The sequence below is a fragment of the Rousettus aegyptiacus genome, unplaced genomic scaffold (genome assembly GCF_014176215.1).
Source record: "Rousettus aegyptiacus isolate mRouAeg1 unplaced genomic scaffold, mRouAeg1.p scaffold_m13_p_3, whole genome shotgun sequence".
NCBI classification, from domain to species: domain Eukaryota; kingdom Metazoa; phylum Chordata; class Mammalia; order Chiroptera; family Pteropodidae; genus Rousettus; species Rousettus aegyptiacus.
This window is the reverse complement of record NW_023416306.1, coordinates 30,967,283-30,979,328: the sequence shown is the minus strand read 5'-3', so window position 1 is coordinate 30,979,328 and position 12,046 is coordinate 30,967,283. Positions and strand designations below refer to the sequence as shown.

At 48.2% G+C, this 12,046-nt stretch overlaps 1 protein-coding gene and 1 pseudogene across 1 annotated transcript in view; both read left to right on the top strand.

The window, feature by feature from the left end:
• The window catches only part of DNAI1 (dynein axonemal intermediate chain 1), a 59,049-nt gene that overhangs the window by 28,962 nt on the left and 18,041 nt on the right, over positions 1-12,046 (top strand). Inside the window, exons 8-12 of the mRNA XM_036239021.1 lie at positions 360-419; positions 1,688-1,822; positions 5,569-5,653; positions 9,170-9,287; positions 9,535-9,578. Coding sequence (XP_036094914.1) covers positions 360-419; positions 1,688-1,822; positions 5,569-5,653; positions 9,170-9,287; positions 9,535-9,578 — 442 coding nt within the window. The remainder of the gene's footprint in view (positions 1-359; positions 420-1,687; positions 1,823-5,568; positions 5,654-9,169; positions 9,288-9,534; positions 9,579-12,046) is intronic.
• On the top strand, positions 5,712-5,830 carry LOC118601398 (annotated as a pseudogene).

The following is a 12,046-nucleotide window of genomic DNA, read 5'->3' as shown; positions in this document are numbered from 1 at the left end:
ATGGCCTGCCAGAGGCTGACCTCTGTGTCCTGCATCTGGAGGCTGGCCACAGGCCTGACTTCTCACAGACCTGTTCATCCCCCACTAGGAGTTTTTCTTGGATGAAACGGGCACAATCAGGCTTCACCAACCCTGCTTTCTAGCTTAAGCTTCTTCTAAAGGTTTGGGTGGGAAATGTAGGCTTTCGTGACATCATTTCGTCCTTTTACTTCTTTGGCTCTGGCCCTGGCCTTCTTTACTTTCCCCGGTTCTGTGTCCTACCCCACCCTCAGCTTCAACTGAAAGGCTTCACCCTTGTTGGGTGAAGTGAGAAGGAGCTAAGGGCCTTCTATGGGTTTCCTGTTGTCATTGTTTTCTAGGACCGAGAATGCCAGATGGAGCCTCCTCCCAGGACAAACTTTTCAGCTACAGCCAATCAGGTGAGACCTTGAACTAGTCTAAAAACCACCACCCCACCCCATCCTCATGAATTTCTGTCTGGCTCTGCAACAAGGGAAACTGGTATGGTCAAAGATTCCACTACTAGTCTATATTTCTCATCCATCCACCTCCCTGCTCCTTGTCCAGGCTCTGAACACCATGTACATGAGGCACTAGGTACCCACCCAGTGAGCTCTGGATCAGCCACATGCCCCCCAGGGCAAGACTGACCAAAGAGGAAGTTCCATGGCTTCTGGAAGTTCCTCCAAGACCAGGGGAGAACATTTGTTCCTACAGACTCTCTGTAGCCCATGGCATCCTGTGTCTCACTCTAAAGTATTAGCACTCTGACACTGCCTTTCAGCAGCCTTCAGTGTTCTTGTAGAACCTCCTTCCCCCTTAAGTCCTGCTACGTAGCCATAGGACTTATCTTGCTGATTTAGGCAAGATATGGTGTCAGGAGACCTGAGCTCATACCCAACTCTGGTCAAACCATGTCAACCTTAATGCCTATTTCTTTCCTTGTCAGATGAGGAGAACAAGCAGCCTCACAGCATTGGTGGAGAGCTCTGAATGAGATATCATTGAAGTATATTACAATGTGGAGTACTGGCTTATGGTTGAATTATTAAATGTAAGGTGTGCCTATCTGGCCTCCAGATGGCAGTGACTGCCCAGCTCTGGAGAGCACACAGTGTGATCTGGGGGCATTCGCCCATCCCCAGATCCTTGCTGCTCCCTTTGCTATTCTTGGGCTTCTCTTGATGTCAGATCAAGTTAGCAGGGGTTCTCTTACTTTTTTGTTTATCTTCTTATGCTGAGAAGGTGTGGTCATTGCTGTAGACAGCCAGCCTGAGCCAAGATGTTTATCTCACATCTTGGGGATTTTTTTGTTTTAATTTCCTAGTTCAGAGTCCTATAAACCACCAAGAAAAATGTGAGCTAGGCTGGTGTTTGCCCATTTGTTTTGCCTGATGGGGATTGTAGGCTGGAACAATACTATCTCCAGCTGATGACAGAATCCCTGGGCTTTAGGGTAAAAAGCCCAGCCCAGAGGTGCACTGAGAGATCTTTCATTCCTGGCTTAGAGCTGGTTAGCAGGGAGGACAGTTGTTTTATACATATTACAGTGGGCCAAGTAGAGGATGATGTGGAGGCATCTGACATGGGTGACATGATCAGCTCCTGAAGCCCTAGAGGCTGAAGAGAAGTTGACTGGGTGAAAAGTTTGCCCTACAGTGATCCTTCTCATATCGTCCTTGCCTAGTGGGAGATATATGATGCCTATGTGGAGGAGCTCGAGAAGCAAGAAAAGACCAAAGAGAAGGAGAAGACAAAGACCCCAGTGGCTAAAAAAATGGGGAAGATAGCCAAGAGGAAGATGACATCTATGGAGTCCCAGGTTTGGTGAGGGTTACCATGACTCTGTCACAGAGAATGTCTGTGTGGGACATTGGCCCCTGGATAGACAGAAATGTGGCTATCTGGGAAGACATCACAGACACATACGTGGTGGGTGCTAATGTTTAAGTATGAATAGTTCTTTCCTTGTGGGGAGATATGAGGAGAGCTACAACTGCCTCTGGCTCTCTACACCTCCTCCAAATTTTATGTAGTTCTGGAGGCTAGCAGGGATTCAGTATTTTCCTTGTGGGGAGATATGAGGAGAGCTACAACTGCCTCTGGCTCTCTACACCTCCTCCAAATTTTATGTAGTTCTGGAGGCTAGCAGGGATTCAGTATTGTTGGGCTAGGGGCAACAGAAGATATGAATACTGTTAAAAGCCTGATGTGCATCCTGGAAGAGCTTGGAAGTCTTACCAGGGTGAGGTGGGCACCACTTCCCTGGGAAAGGTCCCAGAGGGTTTGGGAGGGTGTTTTTCTCTTTGACCTTTAGTCCTTTAATTTACTTTCTCTCAGTTCTTTAGGTGAGTTTTTAGGCCCAGGAGCCAAGTCAGATCTGATCACAGGCACCAGCAAATCCAGGCCAAAGGGTGTGGCCACCCTGGGATGGATTTACCATGAGGAGCTATGTAACTGTTATAGAGGTCATGGTTAGGGAGCTCACCATGGGTGTAGTGAGCATAGATTTGGCAATCATCATAGAAGTTACAATGAGAGGTCACTGCAGAGAGGGTCACCTCAGGGAGATATTGAGGCCACATTCCTCCCTTCAACAGAGAGGAAGCTGGGTAAGGAACTAGAATCTTAGTATGTAAATCAGAATGAGTTTGACCTGCAATGGGGTGGGAGGAAGGAGGTCCGCAGGAAGCCTAGGTCTGGGTTCAGCACCTTGGAGAGCTCACGGACAGCTCTCAGGGGCGGGTTCTGCTCCACCCCATAATAGAAGCCAGATGGGTTAAAGGAAGTTCTGCTTCCTTTGTCTGAGGTGTGCCCACTTCTACTCAATTTCATATCCCTGATAAAGCCACATTTTAGGAGAGGTTTGAGGGTTCCCCACCTTGGCTTAATAGACACTACCTCAATTCAGTTTTATTCAATCACATACCAAGCACTTGGTAATCATGACCATGCTGGGTACTGGAACCCTAAGATGAAAGATGAAGTCCTTGCCCTGTGGGTTGCCCTGTCCAGATCCTTGATTTCCCCTTCACCATTTTCTAGAGGTTAGGGGCTTGGGAGGAGCTATTGGCCTGGGTCAGGGTTCACTTGAAGATCCATCAGGGGTTTGACTATGGATTCTGTACTGGGACCATGGTTATGGAAACCTTAACTGCAGTCATTAGAACCCAGAGACCAGCAGAAAGGTCTCTGTGGCTGAGAATGAAAATCATCCTTGGGTCTGAGCCTCACCATAGTTGACATCTAACAACTTTGGGGAGGCAGTAGTACACTAGGGTCTTCCAGCTTGGCTGACATGGAAGGCTGTGATTAGGCAGATTCCAGCCCTGTGGGCAAAGTATATACAGTGGAGGCAGGACACTGGAGGATATAACATACCCACCTCTACCACCAGTGACTACAAACCTCTTCCAAAGGAAATTGAGCTCTAACTCAGAAGTACTGATCCCAAGCACTGGGTCAGGCTGTCATAGATGAGAGTGGCAGTTATCTGCCCCTTTGCTCAGTTCCAGTGTATGAACAGAGTGACAGCGCTTTCCTAGAGACCAGGGTCTGGTTTGGTTGGTATAAAATTCAAGTGCGTAGAAGGGAAGAAGGCAGAATAACTTCATGATAACTCTGTAGGAAGGTCTGTAGTGGCAGATTTCTCAGGTTTCTGTTTCATTAATGATTTGGGTGAATTTACAGAAATTAATACAAGCTTGTCTGATCTGAACGATTAGGACAGGAATGGATATTAGGGCTCAGAGGGCACAAGTTCACTCAGAATCAATAAAGAACTATGGCTGCTCAAATAGCATAGTATCCAGAACAAGGACGGCAACAGTCTACCATATTGTCTCCTCAGTGCACATCTGGAGCCCTGAGTCTCCCAGGACCAGGAAAGGTGGTCAGACTGGAGAGGGACTGACTCTCTGTGTGGGACTATGGGTATGGGCCCTGTGCAACACACACTTGTGTTCACATCCTAGCTTTGCCTCTTATTAGCTGAGTTTTCCTAAAACCTGTTTCTTCATCTGTAAAAACATAATGATACTTTGCCAGATAGTGTGAGAACCCAAGATAATATATATACAGCCCCTAACACAGCATTTGATTGGTACTCATCGATAGTGGTGCTGTGGCACAGCTGATGAGGGTTCACCTGAAGAAGTACTGACTCAGGGGTTGAGACACTATCCCCTGTATCAGAGGAGCTATTACCAGACACATAATTCTCTGTGGCCAGAGGACAGAGTTGGGACCATGGGTATAAGATCCCGAAGTAAGTTTAAGCCAATAGTCTGTCTGACCACAGAAGATGCTGCCTGACTTGGGGAGAGTCATTTGCCAGGAAGCTGCCAAGAGGAAAGGATTCTTGCTTTGAGTCAACAAGTAGGAGGAGTAGCTAGTACCAGGTGAACTCTGAGGAGTGTGATCGTAAGGCTTCAATGTGTGTCCTTGGTCAGTTTTTTGAGATAAACTTGGAGTCAGTTTGAGACCTGAGAAAAGGTTCTCAAAGAGAAGTTCTCCATATGTGACTTTATCAGCCCCTACTACACTGGTCTGCACCACCATCACCACTGGGCACTGGGTTAGTAATACCCTGTCCATTATTGATTTAATCCCACAATGACTGTATAATGCAGGTGGCATTATCCATTCCCACAAGTACTCTAAGACTCAGAAGTAAGCAACTTGCCCAAAGTGGCCTCCTGGATCCTAATCCATGGAACAGGATGGGAATGCAAGTATGGGTGGCTCCAGAACCGATTCTCTTAACCACTGGCACTCCTGAGAAATCTCATCCTCTAGAGCCATGGGCCTGGCCATCAGAGCCCCTGGTTCACTCCTGCTACCTGCCCTAAATTCTGGGGCTTTTCTTGCCAGCTTCAAACTCTTTTGCTCCTCTAATAACCCACTAAATGTTTCTCCTTGTGGATTTATGGAATTTCACAGAATGATTTTTTTTTTTTTTTGGTTCATAATGAGTCATTTTCTCTTGACATGAAACTTCCTGCTTTCTCTTTTATCTGAACAGTGGGCAGGGCCCTGGATTAGGAGTCAGTTTTGCCTCAAACTTTCTGTGTACGAGCACGCCTTTCTCCCCTCTATAAGCCTCTGTGTCTTCCTCAACTCTTGACTAAACCACTGAGGCCTTTAATGGGAATCTTTGCCGTTGTCCAAGCTGGTGAAAACTTTCTGTCCCAACCAAAAAAGCCTCTGACCTGCTCTTGTCTGCTCTCCCCTTCCAGTACCCTTCCTTGTCTCTTTTCAATGTCCTGTCTTGTGCTCAGAGATATGCCTTCTCCAGAACAAGCTCAGAATGAAAGAACATGAGGCAGGCTCTGCCCAGGAGCTAAGTATGGCAGTACAGACTCCTTGTGCCTCTTGTGAGCCTGGTGTTTCCAGAAGGGGGCGGTGGGGTAAGCTGGCTAAGGCATGAAGAGATACCTTTAAGGAGCTCTTCAGGGTGGATGGTGTCAGAGAGGCATCACTGAATCAACTGCAAGCCTGGGCTGTGGCTCAGGGCATGACCTTTCACATGCTGGCTTGTGAGAACCTGTGGCCTCTATGTCTCCACAGAGTGATGATATCACCAAAGTGACCCAAGCTGCTAAAATCGTGGAGCGGATGGTCAACCAGAATACATATGATGATGTTGCTCAAGGTAAGATTTGAAGTGCTGGCAACTACTATTATTGCCTGTATTCAAAATCTCTCATACAGTCTACGGCCATGCCACCCTCAGCGTGCCCAATCTCATCTGATCTTGGAAGCTAAGCAGGGTCAGGCTTGGTTAGTACTTGGATGGGAGACCACCTAGGAATATCAGGTGCTGTACGTGAAAAAAGCATATCTCTCATACAAGGTAAGTATTTGAGTTTCCCATGTTAGGTGCAAGGGGAGAACAAAAAATCCCTCCTTCCTCTGGATGTCACTAGGGAGACAAAACTTACATGGGTCAACCATGAGCAATGGCATAAGAAAAAAAATGGGTAGTGATGAGATCTGACAATGGTGCCACAAAAACATCTGCACTTTAGTGATTCAGTGTCATCTTCCCAACAATCCTGGAAAGCAGGCGGAGAGCTGAGATTATTACCCCTATTTCACACACAAGGAAGCTCAGGCCAAGGCCACCTGACTAGTGAACTGACTAGTGAATGGCAGAGAGGACCCAAATCTAGGTTTTGAGCTTCCTCATTCTGTGCTCTGTTCTCTACTCTGTCCAGCTTGGGGACAATATAAATGCTAGGATGCAGACAGAAACTGCTCTGGGGGTCCTCAAGAATGGAGGTAGGGAAACGAGGGATGAGTGGCAGCAGTCAAGGAAGGCTTCACGGAGGGCTGATCTAGATGCCAAGGGATAAGCAGAGTCTGAGCCGGAGATTTGCTGAAGAGTGGATGTTCTGGGCAGGGGACAGCACAAGCACTGACTCGGTGGTGAAAATAAGTTAGAATAGACTCTGGAGACAAGGGACAGCAGGCTTGACCCAAACAGAGGCTTTGTTGGAAAGTGGTGAGAGTTCAGACTAGAGAGGTGGCTGGAGCCAATTAATGAAGGGCCTTGACTATCACACAGGGAATCTGAGATTTCTCTGCAAACAGTTCAAAGATACTGTCCAAGTAGGATACGCAGCTCAATAAGAGCAGGGCTGGAGGAGGATGTGACTGGGCAGAATACAAGGACGAAAGGCAAAAGTAAGGTTCAAGTGTGGGGTGGAGTGGGCCTCGCCACACCTTACAGACTGCATCATAGGGGATAGAGAAAAAGGAGCAGTTATAATGAAAAACAAGCACCAAAATTCCCTGGGAACGGGCTATCAACCAGGGATTATGCTGTGCTATGTACATGTGTTACTTTATTTAATCCTGACAGCCATACTGTCAGATGAATAACATTATTATCCCCATTTTATAGATGAAAAATTCAGGCTGTATTGTTGCCACTTGTTCAAAACCACAGCTAGTGTGTGAGGTGTGAGTGGTGCAATTTGCAATTAAGACTCGAACACAGGCCCTTTTTGGTCCATAGCCTAAGCACTTCAGCACAAAGATACAGAGCCACTGAGCTAGAAGAGACATTTCAAATAAACATTCAGTAGGTCTATGCTGGTGATTAATTAGTGATGAGGTGAAGAAAGAGATTGATTTAGAAATGCTTAAATCCTGGGGGCCTGGGAAATTCTGGTGTCTGTGACAGAGCCAGGAAAACGGAATCCTTCTCGGGGCATGAACGGCACATTCCCAAGTGGCTTGTATTTCCCTAAGAGGTTGCGCATTTATCTGGAGCAGCTGCATCCCCAGAGTTGGCAGCTCCTTGCTGCTGGCTGGTCTCCTTTGCTGACAGCTTAAGGCTCTTCTTGGTGACTTGATGCTCGTTGCTCACCCACGGGACATAGAAATCAGGGCTGCCAAGACCAGCAGCCTAAACAAGCCCCCTTGTTATCATTCAGGCTGGAAAACGACCTTGAGTGCTTTTCAAAGCTGTCAAAGTACACAGTAGCTTTGAATGAATTTGTCACTCACACTACTTGGCTTCCTGAAATCCAGCCTCTGCAACCAGCCCCTCAAAGGGCGGCAAACATGATTAATATCCATGGTGAAACTGGCCTTGGTGAACCTTTTTCATTTATGAGAATGCAGTCACATAAAAATGCATTGGACTTTGATTTTTTTTAATTGCATACGCTTTCCCTCTGGGAAAGTGTAACCATGAAGAAGTGAAAAACAGAGAAGTGTTACCAATTAGTCTCTCTGAAATGAGGCATTTTCAAAGATAGTCCAAGCTTAAGGATCTCCGATGTGATCAAGGCTCATGCCTCTGACCACTCTAATCTTTGTGTGTTTTAAGACACTTTTGAGGTTGGAATGTAGTCCCAGAACCTCAGGGTGTGGGACATTGTGAGAGAGGTTGGAGCCATGCCCGGGCATGTTCTTGACTGTGTTGGATGAGTGGCTTCATTTTCTAATAGGTCATCCTTGGTTGGAAAGGAGACTGAGAAGCATTCACTTCTGTTGATTTATTTCATTGCATTCTTTGGACAGTCACTGGGTATCTGTTCTGTGGCTGGCCCTGTGCTAGGCACTGTGGGTCCAGAGATGAGTATCGCATGCTTCCTGCTCTCTAGGAGCTGCCTTTTAGAGGAGACAGGGAAAAGGAAAAATAGAAGCAACACAATGTGACAGATGTTTCAGTAGAGGAGTGGCACAGGACTGGAATGGAGAAAGAAATGAACTCTGCTCGACAAGTATATGAAGGCCTCACAGAGGAGGAGCAGTTTGATTTGGATCTGGAGTGAGTAGGCATTTTGTAGGAAGATGGTGGATTAGGACATTTTAGACACCATTTGACATAGAGGATGCATGAACAGCTGGCCTGAAATGGTACAGAAGTAGTGGCCTGGAGCACTGGTTTGACAAGGGAGCCCCTGAGCAATGGGAGCCATTAAGGGGTCCTCAGTGGGGTGGAGGAGGTAGTACGGCTAGGTGATTTATTTGTTCTCACTCCAGTAGCTCTGTGGAACATAGACTGGAGGAAGAGTTACTGAAGGTATGGAGACCAGTTAGGAGGCTTGTGCAATGATCCAGGTGATGGTTGTTGGGGCCTGAACCTGGGCAGTGGCTGTGGATTTGGAGAGAAGTGAATGAATTAAAAAGGCAATCAGGAGGAAAATATGAGCATAGACGATGGAAAGAGATCAGTCAAGGATTACCCAGGTTTTTGGTTTAGAGAAGTAGAAGGATGGATGGGGCTCCTACCTAAGTTAGAGGAAATGGGAGGCAGAAACAGTTTAGGGCAGGAGATGAACTTGCGTTCAAAGAACCCATGAGGGATCCAGGCAGTTTCACTATAGTGCAGCTCGGCAGTGGATATGAAGATGAGCAAACCTGGGATTTTATCCACGCGGGCATATCCACTTCATTGTCATTTACCTGAAACAACAACGATGACAGTAATAATAACACATATAGAGAGCTTACTATGTGCCAGGTATTTTTCTAAGTATTTTATATATATTAACTCAATTAATCTTCTCAAGACTACTTTGAGATAGGTGCTATTACTATTCCCACTCCGAAACAGAAAGAGGTTCATTGTTTTGGCCACACAGAAAGTGGCAGACCTGGGTTTACCATAAAGTGGCAGTTCCAGGTCTGGCTCAGCCTGTGTGTGTTTAAGATTTTAAGTACTATGAGGATGCTGCTGACGAATACCGGGACCAAGAAGGTACGCTGCTGCCCCTCTGGAAGTTCCAAAACGACAAAGCCAAGCGCCTGGCGGTCACTGCCCTCTGCTGGTGAGTATAGGCATTGCAGCAAATTAAGAGTTCCTGAGTGCCTGCTGGGTGCCAAGCCCTGAGCAGCGCACTTCTACTACACTTAGCCACCTTGAGGGTGACACGTATCATTATGGTAAAAAATGGGACTGGGATTCTTATGGGATTTTGGGACCAGCTCAACAGTAGATATCTGTAGATAGGTACCAGTGTTCATAGGAGAGCCAAGTCCCTTTCCTGGGCCAATGGGTTCGTGTTTCTTTTGCAGGAATCCAAAGTACAAGGATCTGTTTGCAGTGGGACATGGCTCCTGTAAGTAATCTAGCTGTTCATTAATTTGCTAACTTTACCAGCAAACACTAAGTACCTACTCAGTGCAGAATTCTTTGCCAAGTGTGAAAGATACAAAAATGACTGGGATACACTCCCTGCCCTCGGGGCTCACAGTCTAATGGGGAAGATCTGTAATCACATCGGCAGTAAGTACTGGGTTAAGAAATATGCCAAAATGAGCCTTGAAAGAGTTATCAAGGTGAAGAAAGGAGAGATCATTTCTGGCAGAGGGACCAGCATATGCAAATGTCTGGTGGCACAAGAGATATGGCAGGAAATGAAGCTGTCTCAGAGGCAGGGTTAGCCCCCAAAGGGCTTCCAAGAAGCCATTCCAAGAAGCTTGGCCCTTCTCCTAAAGGCAGTCTTCTGACCTTCTCCAGAGGGGAAACCACTGCAGGAATTTGAGAAGGGCAGGGATATGACCAGTGTAGGGGGAATTGCATCCAGGATACTGGAGCTGGAAGACCAGTTAGGAGACTGGTGCAGGCATTCCAAGGAGAGATGGAAGGATCTGAACCATGACTATGGAATGGGGATGGAGAAGTGAGTTTGAGAAGCATGAGAAGGTAGACTGGACCAGACCTGGGGATGGATAGGATGGTGGGGGCTGAGGGAGGGTGGTGTTCCTGATCAGGCCCCAGAGCAGGCAGGGGTAGTGGCAAGCGCTTGATGTTTGGTCATCACTTGGCCCCTGAGCCCTTGAAGACCACCGTTGTCTCCTCTCCTCTCCTCTCCTCTCCTCTCCCCTACTCTCCCCTACCTTCCCTTACCCTGCCTTCCCTCCGTTCCTTTCCCCCTCTTCTCTCCTCTCCCTGCTAGTCTCCTCTCCTCCTCCCATAGCCGGAGGCAGCACTGTGGTAACTCTGTGGCTATTTGCTTTCCTTCCTATTCCTGGGTCCCTGCAAAAGCCCCTGCCTCCTTGCTGGTCTGGACATTCCCCCTTCCTAACGGGAGAGGGCCCCACACTTCGCATTAGCTGTAGCTCCCCAGGCTAACAGCTTGCTCTCTGGCTGGGAAGATCAGCTTCTGCAAACAGGAAAACCTTTCCAATCTCCAAGCTGCTTCTGGCTGGCTGGCTTACAAGCTCCCAGTCTCTGCCCCTCAGACCTCCTGTCCACCCATTCTTTGACCAGGGTAGGGTGGCGGGGTGGGCAAGAAGGAGTCGATATTTGTCATTCCTCTCAGGGAGGAGACCTTGGAGCTGCTCCCAGTCTCGTGGTCTGGGCAGCCTTTGAGGATGCCCTAAATGCCTGCTTTGTGTGCCTATTCCTGAGGGTGGGCTGCTGCCAAGCGGGAAGCACCCTCCCCCTCTGGAAGGGAACTAGTACATTCCTCCCCCTCTGCTGCAGCTACTGGGCCTGGAACAGAGCCTGGGGGCTGGGCAGGTCCTCCCAGGAGTGGGTGTAGACTCCAGGCTCTCTGCCCAGGACTGAGGTGGGGGCGTGGGGGGCTCCCCAGCAGGTGGGAGGAAAAACTGCTTTAGCTCTAGCCCCATCCTCCTCCCACCCAGAGCCAGAAGCAGGGTCAGCTGGTCAGAGACATGTGGAAACTGTCCATAGGGGCAGCCTCAGCCAGGAGCACTGGAGAAGAGCAGCCCACTCCCTGGGAATAGATGATCTCAAGTCTAACAGGCCCAGTAGCCTCCTTTAGACAGGCAGTTACCCAGGAAAGGTCTATTTGTCCTTTGTTGGTCCTTTTAGCCACATCCACATGCCTGGGAGGTGCCACAGTCAGCTGTAGACCTTCTGGGTGGAGGGTCACTTTCCGGAAGCCTTTCTGAGCCTTGGTTTCCTCATTGGTGACATGAAGAAGCTGACATCTGCCAGCTCTCCACCCCAGGGCTGCTGTAAAGCACACTTGAAAGAAAAGTGGCAGATGTGCCCTGTTAGCTGTGGGACCATGCATACATAAAGGACAATCATTGCCAGTTTGTCTGTCGGTCTTTCCCCTGGTTTTCTTGCAGAAACATTAAGGGACCTGAGCAGAGAAAGGAGGCTGTGGAGACAGAAGGGAATCGGATGAGGCCCCTACCTACTCTTTTGGAAGGCAGGACTTGGTGGCAGCACTGGTATTCGCTATTGCTGTCACCGGCATCACAGTTGTTAACCAGCTCTCAGACAGGCACTTCTTCTCCAGAGCCCTATACATCTCAGTACCACTCCTGCAGTTGCCTCTGGGAGTCTCGTGCTCTTGAGTGCCCTGTTACCTCCCTGGAAGACAGAAGGCAAAGCTGAGGCAGGCCAAGGGCATTCTAGTTACTGGACAGGGTTGCAGTGAGGAGCAGCTGGCTTACCAGCATCCATCACGATGTCTTTGGAAGCTCCCAGATGCCAGCCTTCGTCATTAGACTTTGCCTCATGTGGATAAGCACTGGAGTGAGAATTTGGTTTTTTTGTTGTTGTTGGATTTGACCCTGACGAACTCAGCCCAGGCCTCCCTTTGCCTGG